The 22,657-nt window shown below is 34.0% G+C and overlaps 6 protein-coding genes and 1 non-coding gene across 8 annotated transcripts; 2 read left to right on the plus strand and 5 right to left on the minus strand.

Moving 5' to 3' along the window:
• Positions 1-112: 112 nt before the first annotated feature.
• LOC108484984 (disease resistance protein SUMM2-like) lies at positions 113-2,382 on the minus strand. Its single transcript, XM_017788856.2, has one exon. The coding sequence runs from the start codon at positions 1,758-1,760 to the stop codon at positions 297-299; it is 1,464 nt and encodes a 487-aa protein (XP_017644345.2). The 5' UTR covers positions 1,761-2,382; the 3' UTR covers positions 113-296.
• LOC108484697 (disease resistance protein SUMM2-like) lies at positions 113-5,907 on the minus strand. The gene is made up of 3 exons (XM_017788579.2): positions 5,849-5,907; positions 5,688-5,758; positions 113-5,500 (listed from the first exon to the last, which is right to left on the minus strand). Exon 3 carries the CDS (start codon positions 5,480-5,482, stop codon positions 3,692-3,694), a length of 1,791 nt encoding a protein of 596 aa, XP_017644068.1. The 5' UTR covers positions 5,483-5,500; positions 5,688-5,758; positions 5,849-5,907; the 3' UTR covers positions 113-3,691.
• A 46-nt stretch (positions 5,908-5,953) lies between these two features.
• Positions 5,954-9,827, minus strand: LOC108484022 (probable disease resistance protein At4g14610). Of its 2 annotated transcripts, XM_053029423.1 has the most exons (2): positions 8,396-9,819; positions 5,954-6,076 (listed from the first exon to the last, which is right to left on the minus strand). In XM_053029423.1, exons 1-2 carry the CDS (start codon positions 9,188-9,190, stop codon positions 6,050-6,052), a joined length of 822 nt encoding a protein of 273 aa, XP_052885383.1. In that variant the 5' UTR covers positions 9,191-9,819; the 3' UTR covers positions 5,954-6,049. The 2 variants fall into 2 exon arrangements, with proteins under 2 accessions (XP_052885383.1, XP_017643117.1); XM_017787628.2 differs by lacking the exon at positions 5,954-6,076 and having other exon boundaries at positions 7,312-9,827.
• LOC128294602 (small nucleolar RNA snoR114) lies at positions 9,755-9,841 on the plus strand. The gene has a single exon (XR_008284910.1). It is a non-coding gene; the product is annotated as a small nucleolar RNA snoR114 (small nucleolar RNA).
• A 241-nt stretch (positions 9,842-10,082) lies between these two features.
• Positions 10,083-11,647, plus strand: LOC128294065 (uncharacterized). Its single transcript, XM_053029797.1, has 3 exons — positions 10,083-10,178; positions 10,678-10,813; positions 11,294-11,647. The coding sequence occupies exons 1-3, from the start codon at positions 10,083-10,085 to the stop codon at positions 11,521-11,523; spliced, it is 462 nt and encodes a 153-aa protein (XP_052885757.1). The 3' UTR covers positions 11,524-11,647.
• Positions 11,648-12,514: 867 nt separating this feature from the next.
• Positions 12,515-15,672, minus strand: LOC108484362 (disease resistance protein SUMM2-like). Its single transcript, XM_017788120.2, has 2 exons — positions 15,542-15,672; positions 12,515-15,217 (listed from the first exon to the last, which is right to left on the minus strand). The coding sequence occupies exon 2, from the start codon at positions 15,197-15,199 to the stop codon at positions 13,130-13,132; it is 2,070 nt and encodes a 689-aa protein (XP_017643609.1). The 5' UTR covers positions 15,200-15,217; positions 15,542-15,672; the 3' UTR covers positions 12,515-13,129.
• Positions 15,673-16,692: 1,020 nt separating this feature from the next.
• Positions 16,693-19,203, minus strand: LOC108484652 (probable disease resistance protein At1g12290). Its single transcript, XM_017788525.2, has one exon. It carries the CDS (start codon positions 18,572-18,574, stop codon positions 16,880-16,882), a length of 1,695 nt encoding a protein of 564 aa, XP_017644014.1. The 5' UTR covers positions 18,575-19,203; the 3' UTR covers positions 16,693-16,879.
• Between the last annotated feature and the right edge of the window lie 3,454 nt (positions 19,204-22,657).

Here is a 22,657-nt window from a genome sequence, read left to right on the forward strand (position 1 = left end):
ACTAATTTAAAATTTTAAAATTCTTAAAAGAGCCGAGGCCCTGCCAACCCCTAGCTACGCTTCCGATTAAAATCAAATATTAATCAATGCATACTGTCATCATTACACAATATTTTCTTAAATTAATGGTTATATATAAATAATTTATTTTAATTACAAGCATTGTATTCACCAACTTAAATGGGTAAACTCCAAAATCACTCAGCATAAAACATTAAACATTTTCGATTCTCTAAAATCACAAAGTTGTAATGCTTGGGTCTAACATTGAAACAAATTAAAGCTTAGGAATCTTACTAGACAAAACGTGCTTTTTTATGTATCGTTAGTATATTCAAACATTGCAAACCGTTCAACTCCTCCATAAGCTTTTCATTACTCCCGTACAAAACATTGTCGACATTACGATAATCTCCGCATCCCGACCACCACATTCTGAATATTTGCAACTGCAAAAAACTAGATATCAAATGTTGTGGGATTTTTCTGAGATTGTGCATGTAACTCAAGTCCAACATTTTCAGTTTTGTCAACGATTTCAACCCTATTGGCAGCTCTGATATACCAGTAAATGATAGATCAAGACATTCTAGACAAACCAATTGTGAAATTCCCTTAGGTAGCGCTCGTAATCGAAGATTTCTTGACAAATCCAAAACAGTCAGATGAGGCATAAATTGGAAGAAACCATCGCTGATCACTTGCAACTCATTCTGGCTAAGAAACAAGGTTCGAAGGTTAGGGCATTTGGGTGTTCCTTTGAGAACTTCAATCTTATTTTCCATCACTGACATTCTTTTTACACTTTCCCATTCCTTAACATTCGGTTCTTTACATAACCGAGCCCCTGCTTTTACAAAAAAATTATTCTCTGTTGCTTCGCATTCGCGTGTAATCCATAAAGCCATGCCACGGATCACATCATGCATCTTTACACATTCTTCTCCATGTATTTCACCACCATTTTCCAATAAACAAGCATTCAAAAGAAAGCTGATAATGTGGTCACTTTGCATTTGAGCGTCACTAACTCTATCATATTCATTCAATAGCCCTTCACAAAACCAATACTCCACTAATCTCTTTTTGGGAATACAATAATCTCCAGGATACAGACAGCAATATAGGAAGCAATATTTCATTGTGGCATTAGGCAAATTATCGTAACTGAATTTTACAAGTGACAATACCTCATAGTCCGCTGCTGACGGTGCAATTCGCTTCAATATCTCAATTGCATAATTCCATTCCTCAAGTGTTGTCTTGCAAGCCATGGCACGACCCACTGTAATTAGTGCAAGAGGAAACCCACCGCACCTTTTAACTACATCTTTAGCTAGGTCTGGAATATCTGGATGGCTGTTAAGAGCTTCATCTCCAACCTTGTCTTGGAACAATTCCCAAGCTTTCTCCCATGCCAGGGGATTCATTGTGAATCTCTTTTGAGCTCCCATGTTGACACATAAACGCAAAGATCGAGTTGTAAAAATAAGTTTGGAACCATTTTCTTGACTTGGTTCTGGTATCCCAAATTCGTTCAAATCCACCTTCTCCCATAAATCATCCAATAATACAACAAATCTCTTGTTACTCAAGATCCCATAGATATCTCTGGCTTTCTGTTCAACACTTTTATTCTCCCAGGATCGAGGAAAACCAATATTTTCACCAATCCTATTTTGAATCTTTCCAACATCGTAATATTCAGACACCCCGACCCAGATAACAACTTTAAAATCATTCGGTGGGGTGCTGAACATGTTCTTGAGTTTGGTTAAGAGTGTTGTCTTGCCAACGCCCCCCAAGCCATAGAGGCCAATGGTCCCCACATTTGAATCTCCGATGCAATCCCATACCTTTTGGATTGTGGATTCTAGACCAACCGGCTGCTCTATGATCTTACTACCACTGAAGCTGCAGGCGGATCCTCCGCTACTTTATCAAAAGCTCCTTTACTCTTATGATCACTTATTTCTTGAAGCATTTCGGCCACTTTTTTAGCAGAGATAAAGCAAGCAGATTCACAGAGTGTATACCCAGAGAAGGAAATAAAAGTAGCTAACTTTTTTAGCCAAAGATACGAAGAAGACAGATAAGACTTACCGGTTAGATCTACCCAATTAGCACCGGTCTCGACTCTTTTGTGTAGTTGGAGCAGATGCAGTAGCAGGATTCTGGTGAAAGATAGTTGGAGTTTGAATGGATCAGGCTTGCTGTAATTATCTAAGTCTGGTGCTTGGAAATCAGGAAAATTTTTTGTTATTTGCTTCAGCTCTACAGTAGCTTAGGATCTTGTCTCGGTTACTCTTCTAGCTTCTTTTCTCTTTATGAAATTGGATTACAGCTGGTTTTTTAGTTTCAAGAAGAAAAAAAAAATCTTACTCGCTAAAATATAAGATAAAATACACTAATATTTAACAACTCAAACTCAACTCCATCGTTGAATCTAAATTAATATTATATTCGTTATTAAAGAAATTACAATCAAATTATATTCAATTGAAATCATTATATGATGTAAACATCATTCTCGAATCTTATATTAACTTACAAAAATTCTAATATTAACTCGAGATGAAATTAAAACTAAAATGAAACAAAATTAAAACTCCAACTCAACCATCACTATATATTTTTGAGTAAACTATAAAAATAGTCACTATTATTTGTCTCAAGTTACATTTTAATCATTTATGTTTGAAATGTTACCTTTTAATCACTTATGTTATTATTTTGTTACGAAATGATCACTTTATCGTTTAGTTCTGTTATCTCCTTAACGGTAATCCTATGTGACAATCCAACTAAATTTTACATGCTAACTTAGATTTTTCAAATGGAATGAGAATAGATTTTTAATTAAATACATTTCATCCCATTTGAAAATTTAAGTTGGCACTTAAAATCTAATTCGACTACTACATAGGATTACCGTTAGGGAGATAACGGAACTTAACGGTAAAGTGATCACTTCGTAACAAAATAATAATATGAGTGACTAAAACGTAATATTTCAAACATAAATAATTAAAATGTAACTTAAGACAAATAAAAGTGATTATTTTTATATTTTACTCTATTTTTTTCTTTTTTGCTAATTTTTCAAACAACGAGACTAATTAAAGCTAATGTAGAGATTCTTCTTTATAACCCTACCCACAACCATCCCATTATATGCTCCTTAATTTCGGTACACCAAATAATTCAAGTGTTTCAAGCTTCAGAAATGATTTAGAGTACGGAATTCCAGTCACACCTGCAACTTCACCAAGTTTTCTCTCACTCAATATTTCTACCATTTTTGCACACCCAGCTATCCAAAGAGTCTTTAGATTTGGAACAAAAATCAGTCAGGTCATGTCTCTCAATTGGTCATAGTAGAAAATTTGAACTGTGCTTAATGTGTGAAAGCTTAAGGATCAGGAATCTCTCTAGACAAAACATGCCTTTTCTGTATCCTTAGTATACTCAAACGTCGCAAACCTTTCAACTCCTCTATAAGCTTTTCATTATCACCATACAAAACATTGTCTTCATTAGGATAATCTCCGTATCCCGACCACCACATTCTGAATATTTGCAACTTGTGAAAACTAGATATCAAATGTTGTGGAATTTTTCTGAGATTGTGCATATAACTCAAGTCCAACATTATTAGTTTTGTCAACGATTTCAACCCTATTGGCAACTCTCATATACCAGTAAATGATAGGTCAAGACATTCTAGATAAACCAATAGTGAAATTCCCTCAGGCAGCACTCGTAATCTAAGGTTTCTTGATAAATCCAAAACAGTCAGATGAGGCATAAATTGGAAGAAACCATCGCTGATCACTTGCAACTCATTTTGGCTAAGAAACAAGGTTCGAAGGTTAGGGCATTTGGGTATTTCTTTGAGAACTTCAATCTTATTTGTCATCACTGACATTCTTTTTACACTTTCCCATGCCTTAACATCTGGTTCTTCATATAACTGAGCCCCGGCTTCTACAAAAAAGTTATTCTCTGTTGCTTCAGAATTGCGTGTAATCCATACAGCCATGTCACGGATTACATCATGCATCTTTACACATTCTTCTCCATGTATTTCACCACTATTTTCCAATAAACAAGCATTCAGAAGAGAGTTGATAATGTGGTCACTTTGCATTTGAGCTTCACTAATTCTATCAAATTCAATCAATAGCCCTTCACAAAACCAATATTCCACTAATCTCTTTTTGGGAATACAATAATCTTCAGGATGCAGACAACAATATAGGAAACAACTTCTCATTGTGGCATTAGGCAAATTATCATAACTGAATTTTAAAAGTTTAAATACCTCCTCTTCCATTTGTGGCGATGCACATCGCTTCAACATCTCAATTGCATAATTCCATTCCCCAAGCGTTTTCTTGCAAGCCATGGCACGGCCGATTGTAATTAGTGCAAGAGGTAGCCCACCGCACCTTTCAGCTACTTGTTTAGCTAGGTTTGGAATATCTGGATGGCTGTTGAGAGCTTCATCTCCAACCTTGTCTTGGAACAATTCCCAAGCCTTCCCCGGTTCCATGCAATCCACTTTGATTTTCGTTTTAGCTTCCATGTAGCCACATACGTCCAAAGATCGAGTAGTAAAAATAAGTTTGGAACCCTTTGTTTGGCTTGGTTCTGGTATCCCAACTAGGTTCAAATCCACCTTCTTCCATAAATCATCCAATAATACAACAAATCTCTTGTTACTCAAGACCCCATAGATATCTATGGCTTTCTGGTCAACACTTTTATTCTTCCAGGATTGTGGAAAACCAATATTTTCTCCAATCCTATCTTGAATCTTTCCAACATCGTAATCTTTAGACACCACCGCCCAGATAACAACTTCAAAATCATTTGGTGTGGTGCTGAACTTGTTGTTGAGTTTGGTCAAGAGTGTTGTCTTGCCAACGCCCCCCAAGCCATAGAGACCAATGATCCCCACATTTGTTTCTACAATGCAACCCCATACCTTTTGGATTGTGGATTCTAGAGCAACCGCCTGCTCTTCAGGTCTTACTACCACTGGAGCTGGGGGCGGATCCTCTGCTACTTTCTCAAAAGCTCCTTCCCTCTTAAGATCACTTATTTCTTGAAGCATTTTGTTCACTTTTTTGCCATACTTGTAGCTAGACTGGCAACTCTTGGAAGCACAGCCGCCGAGACACAAGTTATTTATTTGTTGACGGCCATCCTCAATCAACTTTTCTGCCTCCGTTATCATAGGTCCCGCTGTTGAAAGCCATTGCTGAACTTCCTCCAATGGCTTCAATAGTTTTCGCTCCGCAATATCAACCCTCCGTTTCACGTCATTTCTTCGCGCCTTCAGTTCTTCAAGAGCAGCAGATAAAGTTGGAAGAGTTTGTTTAAGCTTCCAGACATAATTAGCATGGCCAACAATGAAATCCAAGCCACGAAGAAGGAAATTGTCTAAACCACATTGTTCGGAGCAGCAATTGCCCATGATTCTGCTAAATGAAAGCTGGAACAAAGGAAACAAATGAGATGCGGATGCAAAGTGAATTGTGTTAAAAATAAAGTTAAGTAAATTGGAAAAGTCAAAGAAAAATGAAGTTAAAGAAGATGGGGTTTCAAACAGATTGAGGTCGAAGGAAATCAAAGTATCGAACTTTTTTAGCCAAAGCTACGAAGAAGACAGGTAGACTTACCGGTTAGATCCACCAAATTAGCACCGGTCTCGACTGTTTTGTTTAGTTGGAGCAGATGCAGTAGCAAAATCCTGGTGAAAGATAATTGGAATTTCAAAAACTATGAAGAACCGATCAGGCTTACCGGTTAGAAGAAGAGAGGTAGTGGGTCGAAGACTTACCGGTTAGATCCATCAAATTAGCACTGGTCTCGACTGTTTGTTTAGTTGGAGCAGATGCAGTTGCAGAAATCTGGTGAAAGATAGTTGGAATTTGAATCGATCAAGTCTTGTGCATGGAAATGAGGAAATTTTTGGTTATTTGGTTCAGCTCTACGCTCGCTTAGGTACTTGTCAGGGTTCCTCTGCTACCATCTTTTCTCTTCATGAAATTGGATCACTGCTGGCTTTCTAGTTTAAAAAAGAACAAAAATATTCTTAATAACTATTTGCTCCTAATAGAATATTAAAATCTAGGGTAAAATACAAAGATAGTCACCAACTATCAAAATAATTTTATTTTAGGCACCTAAAATAAAAAATTTACAATTTAAGAACCCACATTAAAATCACAAACCACAAACTGACATAGATTTTTCTTTTAAATTTTGATTTTCCATATAACTAAAGTAAATTCCATATCATTGTTATTCATTAAAAATATTATCATTAAATGGGGTATAACCCTAAAAATTTGGGATATTTACATTTGTGAGCTTTTGGTATCCGTTTCAAACGTAGCACTGAAGAGGAAGGAATTGAGAAGGGAAGATGAAGGAATCTAGGTTAAGTTTCAATTTCAAATCGAATTTGGGAATTAACGTAATAGTGAAAAGGAAGAAATTTGGAATAAAAGATGAGGAATTTGGTTTAGGGTTTCATTTGCAAATAGGATTCAAGATTTCATGAATGGTTGGAGAAAGGGCATTGTTCAAGTTCCTTAAGCTTGGGCAATGTCTACAGCTGGCCGACGTTCAAGCAGCCACCATGTGGGGCGTCTCTGCCACTAACCGACGCTCTTTGGCTCATCCAGATTTCAATCATTATTCCTTTATTGCGGTTAGATCCATAGAAAAATTACTTTGATTGTTTATCATCGGATTTCTCCTTGTATATGTATAATAACACCCCAAATTTAACCTGATCATTGAGTCTAAATTATAAGGTGTCATATTCGTTATCAAAACAACTATGATCAAGTTACATTCATTTTAAATCATTATACATGTAAACACAAGTATTATAAACAAAATATGTAATATCGATTATCATTGAGTCTTACACGAACTTATAAAAACTCTAATACTAATCTGAGATCAATTAAAACTAAAATAAACAAAATATTAAAAAGTAATTTTAGCTAATTTTTCAAAAATGAGAATAATTATAACCCTACTTACCACCATCCCATTATTTATTTATTATTTTAATTTGGAAAATTATGTGTTCACACATTTTAATTATTTATATAATAATTTATCAAAAACTATATAAAAATATTATAACATTTTATATATACAATATACAAAAGCATCTCTAGTCTGCTTTACAACCAAATTGTTATTTAAGTATAAAACTAAAACCAAATTTTAAAAATAATAATTAAAATCAAATATTGATCTATGCATACTGTCATCATTACACAATTATTTTTTAAAATTAATGGTTATACATAAATCATTTATTTTAATTACAAGCATTGTACTCACTTAAATGGGTAAACCCCAAAATCACAAAGCATAAAACATTAAACGTTTTCGATTCTCTAAAATCACAAAAGTTATAATACTTGGGTCTAACATCGAAACAAATTAAAGCTTAGGAATATTTCTAGACGAAACGTGCTTTCTTACGTATCGTTAGTATATTCAAACATTGCAAACCGTTCAACTCCTCCATAAGCTTTTCATTACTCCCGTACAAAACATTGTCTTCATTAGGATAACCTCCGCATCCCGACCACCACATTCTAAATATTTGCAACTGCGAAAAACTAGATACCAAATGTTGTGGGATTTTTTTGAGATTGTGCATGTAACTCAAGTCCAACATTTTTAGTTTTGTCAACAATTTCAACCCTATTGGCAACTCTGATATACCAGTAAATGATAGGTCAAGAAATTCTAGACAAACCAATTGTGAAATTCCCTTAGGTAGCGCTCATAATCGAAGATTTCTTGACAAATCCAAAACAGTCAGACGAGGCATAAATTGGAAGAAACCATCGCTGATCACTTGCAACTCATTCTGGCTAAGAAACAAGGTTCGAAGGTTAGGGCATTTGGGTGTTCCTTTGAGATCTTCAATCTTATTTTCCATCATTGACATTCTTTTTACACTTTCCCATGCCACAACATTTGGTTCTTTACATAACTGAGCCCCTGCTTTTACAAAAAAATTATTCTCTGTTGCTTCGGATTCGCTTGTAATCCATAAAGCCATGTCATGCATCATATCATGCATCTTTACACATTCTTCTCCATGTATTTCACCACCATTTTCCAATAAACAAGCATTCAGAAGAGAGCTGATAATGTCGTCACTTTGCATTTGAGCGTCACTAACTCTATCAAATTCATTCAATAGCCCTTCACAAAACCAATACTCCACTAATCTCTTTTTAGGTATACAATAATCTTTAGGATACAGACAACAATATAGGAAGCAATATTTCATTGTGGCATTAGGCAAATTATCGTAACTGAATTTTAAAAGCGAAAGCGGATATACCTCATTTTTTATATTTGACAATGCAAGTCGATTCAGCATCTCAATTGCATAATTCCATTCCCCAAGTGTTGTCTTGCAAGCCATGGCACGACCGATTGTAATTAGTGCAAGAGGCACCCCACCGCACCTTTCAGCTACTTGTTTAGCTAGGTTTGGAATATCTGGATGGCTGTTGAGAGCTTCATCTCCAACCTTGTCTTGGAACAATTCCCAAGCCTTCTCCGGTTCCAGGAACCCCACTTCGAATATCCTTTGAGCTCCCATGTAGCCACATACGTCCAAAGATCGAGTAGTAAAAATAAGTTTGGAACCAATTTCTTGACTTGGTTCTGGTATCCCAAATTCGTTCAAATCCACCTTCTCCCATAAATCATCCAATAATACAACAAATCTCTTGTTACTCAAGATCCCATAGATATCTCTGGCTTTCTGTTCAACACTTTTATTCTCCCAGGATCGAGGAAAACCAATATTTTCACCAATCCTATTTTGAATCTTTCCAACATCGTAATATTGAGACACCAACGCCCAGATAACAACTTTAAAATCATTCGGTGGGGTGCTGAACATGTTCTTGAGTTGTGTCAAGAATGTTGTCTTGCCAACGCCCCCCATGCCCCAGAGGCCAATGATCCCCACATCTGTTTCTCCGATGCAATTCCATACCTTTTGGATTGTGGATTCTAGACCAACCGGCTGCTCTACAGGTCTTACTACCACTGAAGCTGCAGGCGGATCCTCCGCTACTTTCTCAAAAGCTCCTTTACTCTTATGATCACTTATTTCTTGAAGCATTTCGGCCACTTTTTTAGCAGAGATAAAGCAAGCAAATTCACAGAGTGTATACCCAGAGAAGGAAATCAAAGTAGCTAACTTTTTGAGCCAAAGATACGAAGAAGACAGGTAGACTTACCGGTTAGATCTACCAAATTAGCACTGGTCTCGACTCTTTTGTGTAGTTGGAGCAGATGCAGTAGCAGAATTCTGGTGAAAGATAGTTGGAGTTTGAATCGATCAGGCTTGATGTGATATCTAAGTCTTGTGCTTGGAAATCAGGAAATTTTTTGTTATTTGCTTCAGCTCTACACTAGCTTAGGATCTTGTCTCGGTTACTCTTCTAGCATCTTATCTCTTTATGAAATTGGATCACAGCTGGCTTTTTAGTTCAAGAAAGAAAAAAAAAATCTTTTTCACTAAAATATAAGGTAAAATACACCTATAGTCAACAATTCAAACTCGACTCCATCTTTAAATTTAAATTAATATTATATTTGTTGTTAAAGAAAAAAAAATCTTATTCACTAAAATATAAGGTACAGACCCCGGTTCGATTCCCGGCTGGTGCAGCCTTCAATGAAGGTGCTGTGACGATAGCTGCGCTCTAGCGGAGTTGGGTTCTTCGCAATCGTCTGATTTCAAGACGATATCAACGGCGCTTCTGACCACCCATTTACTTTTTACACAGTTATTTCCTCCTGTATGTATGTACTTGATGACATGGGCCATGTACTCAAAACTGTTCTATCAAATTCCCGAACCGAAAACTGTCTTCCTTGGGAACACAATGACCCAAGGTTACTGTAGGTAGATTGTCCAAAATATGGGATTTCAACGTGTTAAAAGTTAAAACTGAGTGTTAAGCCTGATAATTACACCTTTCCTTTCCTCTTCAAGGGTTTTGACAGAAATGTTGGGTTTTCATTTGGGAAAGAGTTTGTATTGTCTTGTGGTGAAATCTGGGTTTGGTTCTAATGTTCTCGTGCAAAAATGCTTTGATCCATATGTACTTCTTGTGTGGACAAATGGAAATGGCACGTGGGGTTTCCGATGGTAGTCGTAAAACGAATATGATTATAACATGATATAATACAACGTTAAGTATTGCTTGTTAGAGTGAAAAGAAAACTAAATGTTAAGTCTTCATTTGATATTCTAACAATTGTAATTGTGTGGATTTAGGCCATGAAAGGGGCTGCTAATTGAAAATCTCTGATGTTGGCTTGTATTCCGCTCCTATTTTTGCAAGTTCTAGATTAAGTTGGAGCATATAGTTGCTTTCTTGTATGATTATCATTAATCAAATCTTTGTGTAGGGTTTTCTTTTTTAGTTCCATTACTGTAAATAAGATTTAGCTTTTTTGTCTTCTTTCTGTTGCATGCATAGCTTTTAAACTCTTTGGTTTTATTGTTGCATTGTTGATCGAGGGATTATTATTGGCTATTGAAATAGTGATTCATCCATTTCTTCCATTATAATTAGCAATTATTCGTTTCTGCTTCAGGAGCAAGCGCTATTAGAATGTGGCAATGATATAGACACTGCCATCAAGAGGCTGGAGGAGCTTTGCTTAGGAGCAGCAGAGGCTAGAGGGGAAAAGACTTGTCCTGTTGAGGAACTGGGCACAACTGCTGAGCAGGGTATACCCCTATTTTTTGTAATTATATTCATTTAAGTTTAGCATTGTCAGCTGAATTTCTGATCAAAATTTTTTTACTTAATAGTTTAATTGTTGATTGATGGTTGATTTGCAAAAGCGTTTCTATGATGAGCTGGAAATGTTTACATTACGCATCTAATTGATGAATATGCTTTGCAAATCAATAAATGCAAAACTAAATCTTCTACCGCTAGTTGCCATTTCTTCTTTCAACTCATCAGAAGCATTATCAAGTGACAAATCTTCATTTTAATTTTGACATCCTATGTCCATGTCCCTAGCTTTATGCTTCCAAGTTCCAATATTGTATTGTGGTTAGAATCAACAACATTGACTACATTGAAGGCTGATACCACAACATCAATTATTCTATGTTTAAGCTGTGTGTGATATGCCATCTGTTTAAGCTGGACAGTTCTTATTTTGTAAAGGGAATCTCGCATCTGCATTGAAATTGCAGGTATATTAACTAATAATGGAGAAGCTGCTGCTGCTGCTGCTGTGACTATTCAGAATCAATCAGCCTCTGAAAATATGCCTGCTGATGGTGCTGGTGCTGAATGGGTGGACTTGTTTGTGAGGGAGATGATGAGTGCTACAAGTGTGGATGATGCCAAATCCCATGTCTCTAAGTTGCTTGCAGTTTTGGAGAATTCCATAACTAATATTCGGCCCTTAAAAAGTTCCTAGCTTTGCCTTGACTTCATTGTTGAATGTTGTTCATATGATAATAATGGTTCAATTCGAAAGATATTCAAGAATAATTGTAAAAATTCATTTTTAATTTAATTAGTTGAGTGGCTCATGGTGTAAATCAACATTTATTTGTCTGTACATGATTGAATTGAAAGAGGGTAAATTGCAACCACAATTACTAAACTACTAGTAAATTTACTCAACTTCAAAAAATTACATAATGGTCACTAAATTATTTAAAAATTTTCATTTGAATCATTGGATTGTTAAACTCATTGTTGTATGACCTTGTCAGTTCACACCGCCCGCAACAATCAAAAGCTCTTCTTCCCCTTCTCTTCTACAATTCAATATTTTTTTCATGAAATGGTTTTAAACGCATGAATCTACGAAAAAAATTTAAACAAATTTCTTTTTCGGTCTCCAACATTGACGATCAAATAGATTTGGATTTAAGGCATGGGTGTTGATACATCATATCAAGCGTGGAATTCTTGCTTGAAGCTTGCTAGCCGGACTTAGAAAAAAAATAACTTAACAATCAATGACTTAAATAAAAATTTTCGAGTAGTTTAGTGATTTAAATGAAAACTTTTAAACAATTTAGTGATCATTTTGTAACTTTCTGAATATGAATGACCAAAACACAAACTTAATAATAGTTTAGTAATCTTGAGTGCAGTTTCTATTCGACCAATTAAGATTCCATTTGGACGGGCATGAAAACAACGATGACAGTAAAATCTATTCAAGTGTTAAGATATTCGTTTAAAATTAAAAGCCCATTGAGAGAAAGTTCAGTAAAAAGTAAAAAACCTGAAAATTTGGTTTAAAAAAAATTAATCAATTTAAAAAATAGGCCAAGGGGCTCCAACATCAGTTACTTAAATCATAATATTGTTTTATTTTTATATATTATGTAGTTTATATCACATAAAATTAAATATCTAATAATCATAATATTATGATGTAAAACATACAAAAATTATTAAATATTAATACATTAAAAGTGATATAATTTAAAAATAGAAAATATATACATGTAAGTCTAAAATGATTTGCAAACTGCAACTAAATAAGTAGAGCTATTTTCTCAAAATTCAAACATCACACAACAATGAACCACTTTTGCAATTTTTACGTTTTTCTACATTTCATACAGGAAGAGACTTGAAATAAGGAAGAAAAGCATCTTGAGCGGCTTCATTTTCCCATTCTACTCTTGCCCACCGATCTTTTCTTCCCTGAACAGTGAGCAGATTCCCTTTTGCACTGTCTGAGTTGAGAGGAAGCTTCCTCAATTCTTGTTTGCCATTTACACGAATAAGTTTCAAATATGGGAAGGGTAGGGCATCCCAATATATGCTCCTCAATTTCGGTAGACCAAATAATTCAAGTGTTTCAAGCTTCAGAAATGATTTAGAGTACGGAATTCCAGTCACACCCGTAACTTCACCAAGTTTTTTCTCACTCAATATTTCTACCATTTTTGCACACCCAGCTATCCAAAGAGTCTTTAGATTTGGAACAAAAATCAGTCAGGTCATATCTCTCAATTGGTCATAGTAGAAAATTTGAACTGTGCTCAATGTGTGAAAGCTTAAGGCTCAGGAATCTTTCTAGACAAAGCATGCCTTTTCTGTATCCTTATTATACTCAAACGTTGCAAACCTTTCAACTCCACTATAAGCTTTTCATTACCACCATACAAAACATTGTCTTCATTAGGATAATCTCCGTATCCCGACCACCACATTCTGAATATTTGCAACTTGTGAAAACTAGATATCAAATGTTGTGGGATTTTTCTGAGATTGTGCATATAACTCAAGTCCAACATTTTTAGTTTTGTCAACGATTTCAACCCTATTGGCAACTCTGAAATACCAGTAAATGATAGGTCAAGACATTCTAGACAAACCAATAGTGAAATTCCCTCAGGCAGCACATGTAATCTAAGGTTTCTTGACAAATCCAAAACAGTCAGATGAGGCATAAATTGGAAGAAGCCATCGCTGATCACTTGCAACTCATTTTGGCTAAGAAACAAGGTTCGAAGGTTAGGGCATTTGGGTGTTTCTTTGAGAACTTCAATCTTATTTGTCATCACTGACATTCTTTTTACACTTTCCCATGCCTTAACATCTGGTTCTTCATATAACTGAGCCCCTGCTTTTACAAAAAAGTTATTCTCTGTTGCTTCAGAATTGCGTGTAATCCATAAAGCCATGTCACGGATCACATCATGCATCTTTACACATTCTTCTCCATGTATTTCACCACCATTTTCCAATAAACAAGCATTCAGAAGAAAGTTGATAATGTGGTCACTTTGCATTTGAGCTTCACTAATTCTATCAAATTCAATCAATAGCCCTTCACAAAACCAATATTCCACTAATCTCTTTTTGGGAATACAATAATCTTCAGGATGCAGACAACAATATAGGAAGCAACTTCTCATTGCGGCATTAGGCAAATTATCATAACTAAATTTTAAAAGTGAAAACACATCCTCTTCCATTTGTGGCACGGCACATCGCTTCAACATCTCAATTGCATAATTCCAGTCCTCAGGTGTTGTCTTGCAAGCCATGGCACAACCGATTGTAATTAGTGCAAGAGGCAGCCCACCGCACCTTTCAGCTACTTGTTTAGCTAGGTTTGGAATATCTGGATGGCTGTTGAGAGCTTCATCTCCAACCTTGTCTTGGAACAATTCCCAAGCCTTCTCCGGTTCCAGGCAATCCACTTTGATTTTCGTTTTAGCTTCCATGTAGCCACATATATCCAAAGATCGAGTAGTAAAAATAAGTTTGGAACCCTTTGTTTGGCTTGGTTCTGGTATCCCAACTAGGTTCAAATCCACCTTCTTCCATAAATCATCCAACAATACAACAAATCTCTTGTTACTCAATATCCTATAGATATCTATGGCTTTCTGGTCAACACTTTCATTCTTCCAGGATTGTGGAAAACCAATATTTTCACCAATCCTATCTTGAATCTTTCCAACATCGTAATCTTTAGACACCACCGCCCAGATAACAACTTCAAAATCATTTGGTGTGGTGCTGAACTTGTTGTTGAGTTTGGTCAAGAGTGTTGTCTTGCCAACGCCCCCCAAGCCATAGAGACCAATGATCCCCACATTTGTTTCTACAATGCAACTCCATACCTTTTGGATTGTGGATTCTAGAGCAACCGCCTGCCCTTCAGGTCTTACTACCACTGGAGCTGGGGGCGGATCCTCTGCTACTTTCTCAAAAGCTCCTTTCCTCATAAGATCACTTATTTCTTGAAGCATTTTGTTCACTTTTTTACCATACTTGTAGCTAGACAGGCAATTCTTGGAAGCACAGCCGCCGAGACACAAGTTATTCATTTGTTGACGGCCATCTTCAATCAACTTTTCTGCCTCCGTTATCGTAGGTCCCGCTGTTGAAAGCCATTGCTGAACTTCCTCCAATGGCTTCAATAATTTTCGTTCTGCAAGATCAACCCTCCGTTTCACGTCGACTCTTCGCGCCTTCAGTTCTTCAAGAGCAGCAGATAAAGTTGGAAGATCTTGTTTAAGCTTCCAGACATAATTAGCATGGACACCAATGAAATCCAAGCCACGAAGAAGGAAATTGTCTAAACCACATTGTACGGAGCAGCAATTGCCCATGATTCTGGTAAATGAAAGCTGGAACAAAGGAAACAAATGAGATGTGGATGCAAAGTGAATTGTGTTCAAAATAAATTAAATTGGAAAAGTGAAAGAAAAATGAAGTTAAAGAAGATGGGGTTTAAACAGATTGAGGTGGAAGGCGATTGTGGCACAGTTATGAAGAGGATGCACATGAAATAAAGTTAAAGAAGATGGATTTTCAACCATTAGAGCTTTCATTATGGATAGTAAAGATAAAGCAAGCAGATTCACAGGGTGTATAACCAGAGAAGATAATCAAAGCAGCTAACTTTTTTAGCCAAAGATGGAGCAAGATGCAAAGAGGACAGGTAGACTTACCGGTTAGATCCAGCAAATTAGGACTGGTCTCGACTGTTTTGTTTAGTTGGAGCAGATGCAGTAGCAGAATCCTGGTGAAAGATAGTTGGAATTTGAATGGATAAGGCTTCGAAATCTGAAAATTCTAGGTTATTTTGGCTATTTTACCCATTTAACCCCAAAAAATTAATATTTACAAAAATAACTCTAGCTAAAAAAATTCACCCAAATGATCTGAAATGAACAGTAAAATTAGGTAATAAAAAATAGATGACCAGTACCACTATTTTTTATTAAAATTTTTTTTTTGGGGTTTAAACACTAAATGATCGACACTCATGTATTTTTTTCAAAAAAAATTTAGGATACTGGCACACTGATGACCGGCACCCTTTTATTTGATTAAAAATTAATTTTTTTAGAGAGTGTGGTGCCGACCAACAAAGGGCCAAAATCGCTTTGATTGTTATTCCTTTATTGCTATTAGATCTATAGAAAAATCGCTTTGATTGTTTATCATGGGATTTTCCTTTGTATATGTATAGTAACACCCTAAACTCAATTTGATGGTCGGGTTTGAGTTATAAGGTGTCATATTTGTTGTCGAAGTAACTACGATCAAGTTACATTTATTTTGAATCATTATACGTATGAAGACAAATATTATAAGCAAAATATATGATATACGATTATTCTTGGATCTTACACCAAATTACGAAAACTCTAATATTAATTCGAGATTAAATTAAGACTAAAATGAAATAAAAACATTCAAAAACAATTGAAAAAATAAAATTCAAACTCATCCATCACCATATGTTTTAGCTAATTTTTCAAAAAATGAGACTAGTTAAAGCTAATGCAGAGATTCTTTTTTGTAACCCTACTTACCACCATCCCATTATTTATTTATCATTTTAATTTGGAAACTTATTATTTTCTTGAAGACGGTGGGTTTCTTGCATGCATGTGTTCACACAGTTTAATTATATACATAATAATTTATCAAAAAACTATATAAAAATATTATAACATTTTATATACAATATACAAAAGCATCTCAAGTATGCTTTAGAACCAAATTGTTATTTAAGTATAAAACTAAAACCAAAATTTAAATAATAATAATGAAAATCAAATATTAATCGATGCATACTGTCATTATTACACAATTATTTTCTTAAATTAATGGTTATATATAAATAATTTATTTTAATTACAAGCATCGTATTCACTTACTTAAATGGGTAAACTCAAAAATCACTCAACATAAAACATTAAACATTTTCGATTCTCTAAAAACACAAAGTTGTAATGCTAGGGTCCAACATCGAAACAAGTTAAAGCTTAGGAATCTTTCTAGACGAAACGTGCTTTCTTATGTATAGTTAGTATATTCAGACATTGCAAACCGTTCAACTCCTCCATAAGCTTTTCATTACTCCCGTACAAAACATTGTCTTTATTAGGATAATCTCCGCATCCCGACCACCACATTCTAAATATTTGCAACTGCGAAAACCTAGATATCAAATGATGTGGGATTTTTCTGAGATTGTGCATGTAACTCAAGTCCAGCATTTTTAGTTTTATCAACGATTTCAACCCTATTGGCAACTCTGATATACCAGTAAATGATAGGTCAAGACATTCTAGACAAACCAATTGTGAAATTCCCTTAGGTAGCGCTCGTAATCGAAGATTTCTTGACAAATCCAAAACAGTCAGATGAGGCATAAATTGGAAGAAACCATCGCTGATCACTTGCAACTCATTCTGGCTAAGAAACAAGGTTCGAAGGTTAGGGCATTTGGGTGTTCCTTTTAGAACTTCAATCTTATTTTCCATCACTGACATTCTTTTTACACTTTCCCATTCCTTAACATATGGTTCTTCAGATAACTGAGCGCATGCTTTTACAAAAAAATTATTCTCTGTTGCTTCGGATTCGTGTGTAAACCATACAGCCATGTCGCGGATCACATCATGCATCTTTACACATTCTTCTCCACGTATTTCACCACCACTTTCCAATAAACAAGCATCCAGAAGAAAGCTAATAATATCGTCACTTTGCATTTGAGCGTCACTAACTCTATCATATTCATTCAATAGCCCTTCACAAAACCAATACTCCACTAATCTCTTTTTAGGAATACAATAATCTTCAGGATACAGACAACAATATAGGAAGCAATATTTCATTGTGGCATTAGGCAAATTATCGTAACTGAATTTTAAAAGTGGAAATACCACCTCATATATTATAGTTGACAATGCAAGTGGTCGATTCATCATCTCAATTGCATAATTCCATTCCTCAAGTGTTGTCTTGCAAGCCATGGTACGACCCACTGTAATTAGTGCAAGAGGCAACCCACAGCACCTTTCAGCTACATGTTTAGCAAGGTTTGGAATATCTGGATGGCTGTTCAGAGCTTCATATCCAACCTTGTCTTGGAACAATTCCCAAGCTTTCTCCGAATCCAGGCAATTCACTCTGATTATCTTTTGAGCTCCCATTATGTTACATACAGTAAAAGATCGACTAGTAAGAATAAGTTTGGAACCATTTTCTTGACTTGGTTCTGGTATCCCAAATTCGTTCAAATCCACCTTCTCCCATAAATCATCCAATAATATAACAAATCTCTTGTTACTCAAGATCCCATAGATATCTCTGGCTTTCTGTTCAACACTTTTATTCTCCCAGGATCGAGGAAAACCAATATTTTCACCAATCCTATTTTGAATCTTTCCAACATCGTAATCTTTAGACACCGCCGCAAAGATAACAACTTTAAAATCATTCGGTGGGGTGCTGAATATGTTCTTGAGTTTGGTCAAGAGTGTTGTCTTGCCAACGCCCCCCATGCCATAGAGGCCAATGATCCCCACATCTGTTTCTCCGATGCAATTCCATACCTTTTGGATTGTGGATTCTAGACCAACCGGCTGCTCTACAGGTCTTACTACCACGGAAGCTGCAGGCGGATCCTCCGCTACTTTCTCAAAAGCTCCTTTACTCTTATGATCACTTATTTCTTGAAGCATTTCGGCCACTTTTTTAGCAAAGATAAAGCAAGCAGATTCACAGAGTATATACCCAGAGAAGGAAATCAAAGTAGCTAACTTTTTTAGCCAAATATACGAAGAAGACAGGTAGACTTACCGGTTAGATCTACCAAATTAGCACTGGTCTCGACTCTTTTGTGTAGTTGGAAAAGATGCAGTAGCAGAATTCTGGTGAAAGATAGTTGGAGTTTGAATCGATCAGGCTTGCTGTGATATCTACGTCTTGTGCTTGGAAATCAGGAAATTTTTTGTTATTTGCTTCAGCTCTACGCTAGCTTAGGATCTTGTCTCGGTTACTCTTCTAGCAACTTTTCTTTTTATGAAATTGGATCACGGCTGGCTTTTTAGTTTCAAGAAAGAAAAAAAAATCTTATTCACTAAAATATAAGGTAAAATACACCAATAATCAATAATTTAAATTCGACTTGATCTTTAAATTTAAATAAATATTATATTTGTTGTTGAAGAAATTACAATTAAATTATAATCAATTAAAATTATTATACGATATAAACATTATTCTTGAATCTTACATGAACTTATAAAAATTCTAATATTAATAAATACTCCTTTTATAACAAACCATATATTATAAAGTCTTAGATCCCAACTAACATGGTGTTGCATACCTATTGCAGTGGCACATAACAATTGTCTTATTTATCTCCATTTTTTATTATTTTAAAAATAGAATAGAATATTAAAATTATAATACATTATTTGAATGATATTAATAATTTACAAAATTAAATATTTAAAATATTTAAATTACACACTGTTATGAATAGGTTTTATAAAATTTATAAAATTTTAAAATTAAAAACATCATATTAATTTATTAAAATTTAATTTTATAAAATATTAAATATTTGAAAATAATATTATATATTATTTCAAAATTTAAAATATTAAAAATAATTTTATTATTAATTAAAATTATGTAAGTGAAGATATCAATAAAAATTATTATTTAAGTATAAAATTAAAACCAATTTTTAAATAATAATTAAAATCAAATATTAATCAACGTATGTTATCATCATTACATGATTATTTTCTTAAATAAATGGTGATATATAAATTATTTATTTTAATTACAATGTATTCACTTATTTAAATGAGTAAATTTACTTTTAATTTTTTATTAAATTAAAATAATAAACTTAAATATAAACAAATAAGAAAAAATATTATTTTTCATTCAATTATAATTAACTCGCACATCACATGGGAAAAAATTTAATAACAATATATTTAAAACCCCATTGTAGCCATCTAGGTAAGGAACAAGTGTAGATGATAATTGGATGGTTGGATTAGATTAGGTTATTTCAAGTTTAAATTATAAATTATATAATATATACATCGGAGGTAAATTTAGAGAGGTAGGTAGGGCCTCGGTCTCTTTTAAAATGTAAAATTATTATTTAAGTCTTTATTTTTTAAAAAATATTAAATTAGTAAAGTTAAAATTATAATTTAGCCTCTAAATTTATAAAAATTTGATTTAATCTTTTAAAAATTATAAAAATATAGACTATAAAAATTAAAATTTTATTCACTCTCTAAAAATTTATTTTGGCTTTGCCCTGATATACATAAAAGAAAAAATAATATCATATTATAAACTTAAAACGGATCGAATTAAACTCAATCTTTAAATATTAAAATTTAAGCCCAATTTATATTTTAAATGGACCTAATTTTATTGGTTAGACTTATATTTTAACATAATATTTTTATTTTAATCCTTCGAAATTTTTAAAAAAATTTTAGTTTAAATGAATGAGATGACTTTCCAACAAATCTATCAAATAAAAGTCAAGAGAGTTTGATGGGTTGCCATATTTGTGCACCGCACACCTGGATCCCCCACCGAGGGCCTTTTATTTGGCACGTCCAGGACGGGAGGGGCTCTCATCAATGGAACTCGTGACTTGTCGGCTCAATTCGGTCCCGCTCACGACTAATTGACATGATGATGTTATCTCTCAACAATTATTGGGTAGATTATACTTTTTAGTGGGAAAAAGTTATAGGTTGGAATTTTGAAAAAAAAAAAAATTGTTGCTATGAGTAATTATAAATTTTAAAATAATTAAATTTTATAAATCATAAAATAAATATAAAAATATTTGTTAAGAAAAAATTTCTTGAAAAGAAATTTATGAATAAAACAAAACATTAAAAAGTGGCTTTTTATAAAAATATCTAAAATTTTGCATTATTTATAAAAATGATCTGTTTTAAACAATAAACGTAGGTGACGCCATTGTCATTGGCGTCACCACCCTTGGTTGGTTTAAAAAAAATTTTGGGTGTCGCTATTATTATTGGCGGCATCGAACTAAAGTCTAATTATATAAAATGTTCAGGGACCTAATGAAGCAATTGTCTTTTTGGACTGGATGAAAAAAGTGGTCACGCCATTCCTATTGGCGCCTCCAATTTTAAATGCTTTTAAACTCTTCGTCTATTTGCATGTTAAGTTTGTCCCTTTTGAAATTAAATTTAAATAGCCCTTAAAAATATAAGAATAATAAAAATAAACCCTTTTCAATTTTTATTATTTTTCAAAAAAATAAACTTAAAAAGCTATATTTATTAGTGTTAACTTTACAAAACATCTTCAACCCAGGTGCAACTCTAACAAAGTGCATTAAACTTACCGTATTTTAGTTAGCATATCACTTTTTAAGACAATTGAGGATCAAATAAGAGATTCTCAATATAATTCAAATTCACTCAAATAAAAGATTTGATCTTCAAGTAAGTTGATGTTTAGAAGCTTTTTGCTTTTATAAAGAGTATTGAAGACCCGTTTTTATGGCTACTTTAGTGGAATTAAAATTATGGTAATTGATTGTAATTTAACAAGTTATATTAACTCTACTTTAGTAGAATTAATTGATTGTAATTTAACAAGAGATATTAATTCTAATATTTGCACGACTTATTTAGGTTATTAGTATGAATTAGAGAGCACTATACTTGTTTATATAGAAATGATTTTATTGAGTGTAAATTGTAAGTAAACTAAATTGACCCTATCCATTTACATCTAAGCTTAAAAGCCTCCAAATTGAGTATAGTCATGTCACTTTGTTCAGTTGCAACTTAATGTATATCTAGATTAATAATTGAGAGATAAAAATTAACAAGTTTTCAATTGGTATCAAAACTAGACACTTGATGTACTAAGTGGTGATCCAACTATTAATTTTTGTTTGAGATGGAACATTCTTTAGTGACCAGACCCCCACGTTGGGTAGCTCCAATTATGCTTACTAGGAAAACAATAATGAGAACTTTCATTAAGTTCATGGAAAAGAATGCTTGGTGCTCGATTTTGATAGGTTGAGAACCTCCTTCTATTGATGTTTTAAGTGTGAACTTGAACAAGTGAAGAAGAGAAGCTTGCTAGTGGAAACTCCAAAGTACTTAATGCTATTTTTTGTGGAGTTAATGAACAAGTTCTAGAGAAGCATGATTAATTCTTAAGATCATAGATGAGGGAACTAACATCATGAAACAATCAAACCTTAATATGTTAACTACTAAGTTTGAGGCCCTGAGGATGTAGGAGAATAAGACTATAACAATGTGTTATAATAAACTTTGTGATATTTCGAGTTAGGCTTTTGTACTCGAAAAAAAGTATTCAAACTCAAAGTATGTAAGGAAAGTGATTTGATCTTACTTGAAAAATTTGCAATCAAGGTGACATCTATCGTAGAAACTAAGGACATTAATAAGATGAAGATTGATAAATTCATAAGTTTCTTACAAACCTTTAAGATGAACTTTAATGTGTCACAAAAATACTTAGAAGGAATAGGAAATTTAATTCCACTAAAAATACTCTCTTTTCGTTTTTTACTTACTTATTTTTTTTTTGTGGTTACAAACTCTTTTTCCCATCTTTTGCCTTCTTCCATCACACTATGAAATTCCCTTCAATTCTCAAAAATCTTTGTTCATTTACCTAATTATAGAGCCGATCATGGTTTGGCTGCCTGCCCGACCAAGGCCCGTCCAAAAATGGGAGGGTTTGGGTAAAAT

This window comes from Gossypium arboreum, chromosome 6, assembly GCF_025698485.1.
Source record: "Gossypium arboreum isolate Shixiya-1 chromosome 6, ASM2569848v2, whole genome shotgun sequence".
Lineage (NCBI taxonomy): Eukaryota > Viridiplantae > Streptophyta > Magnoliopsida > Malvales > Malvaceae > Gossypium > Gossypium arboreum.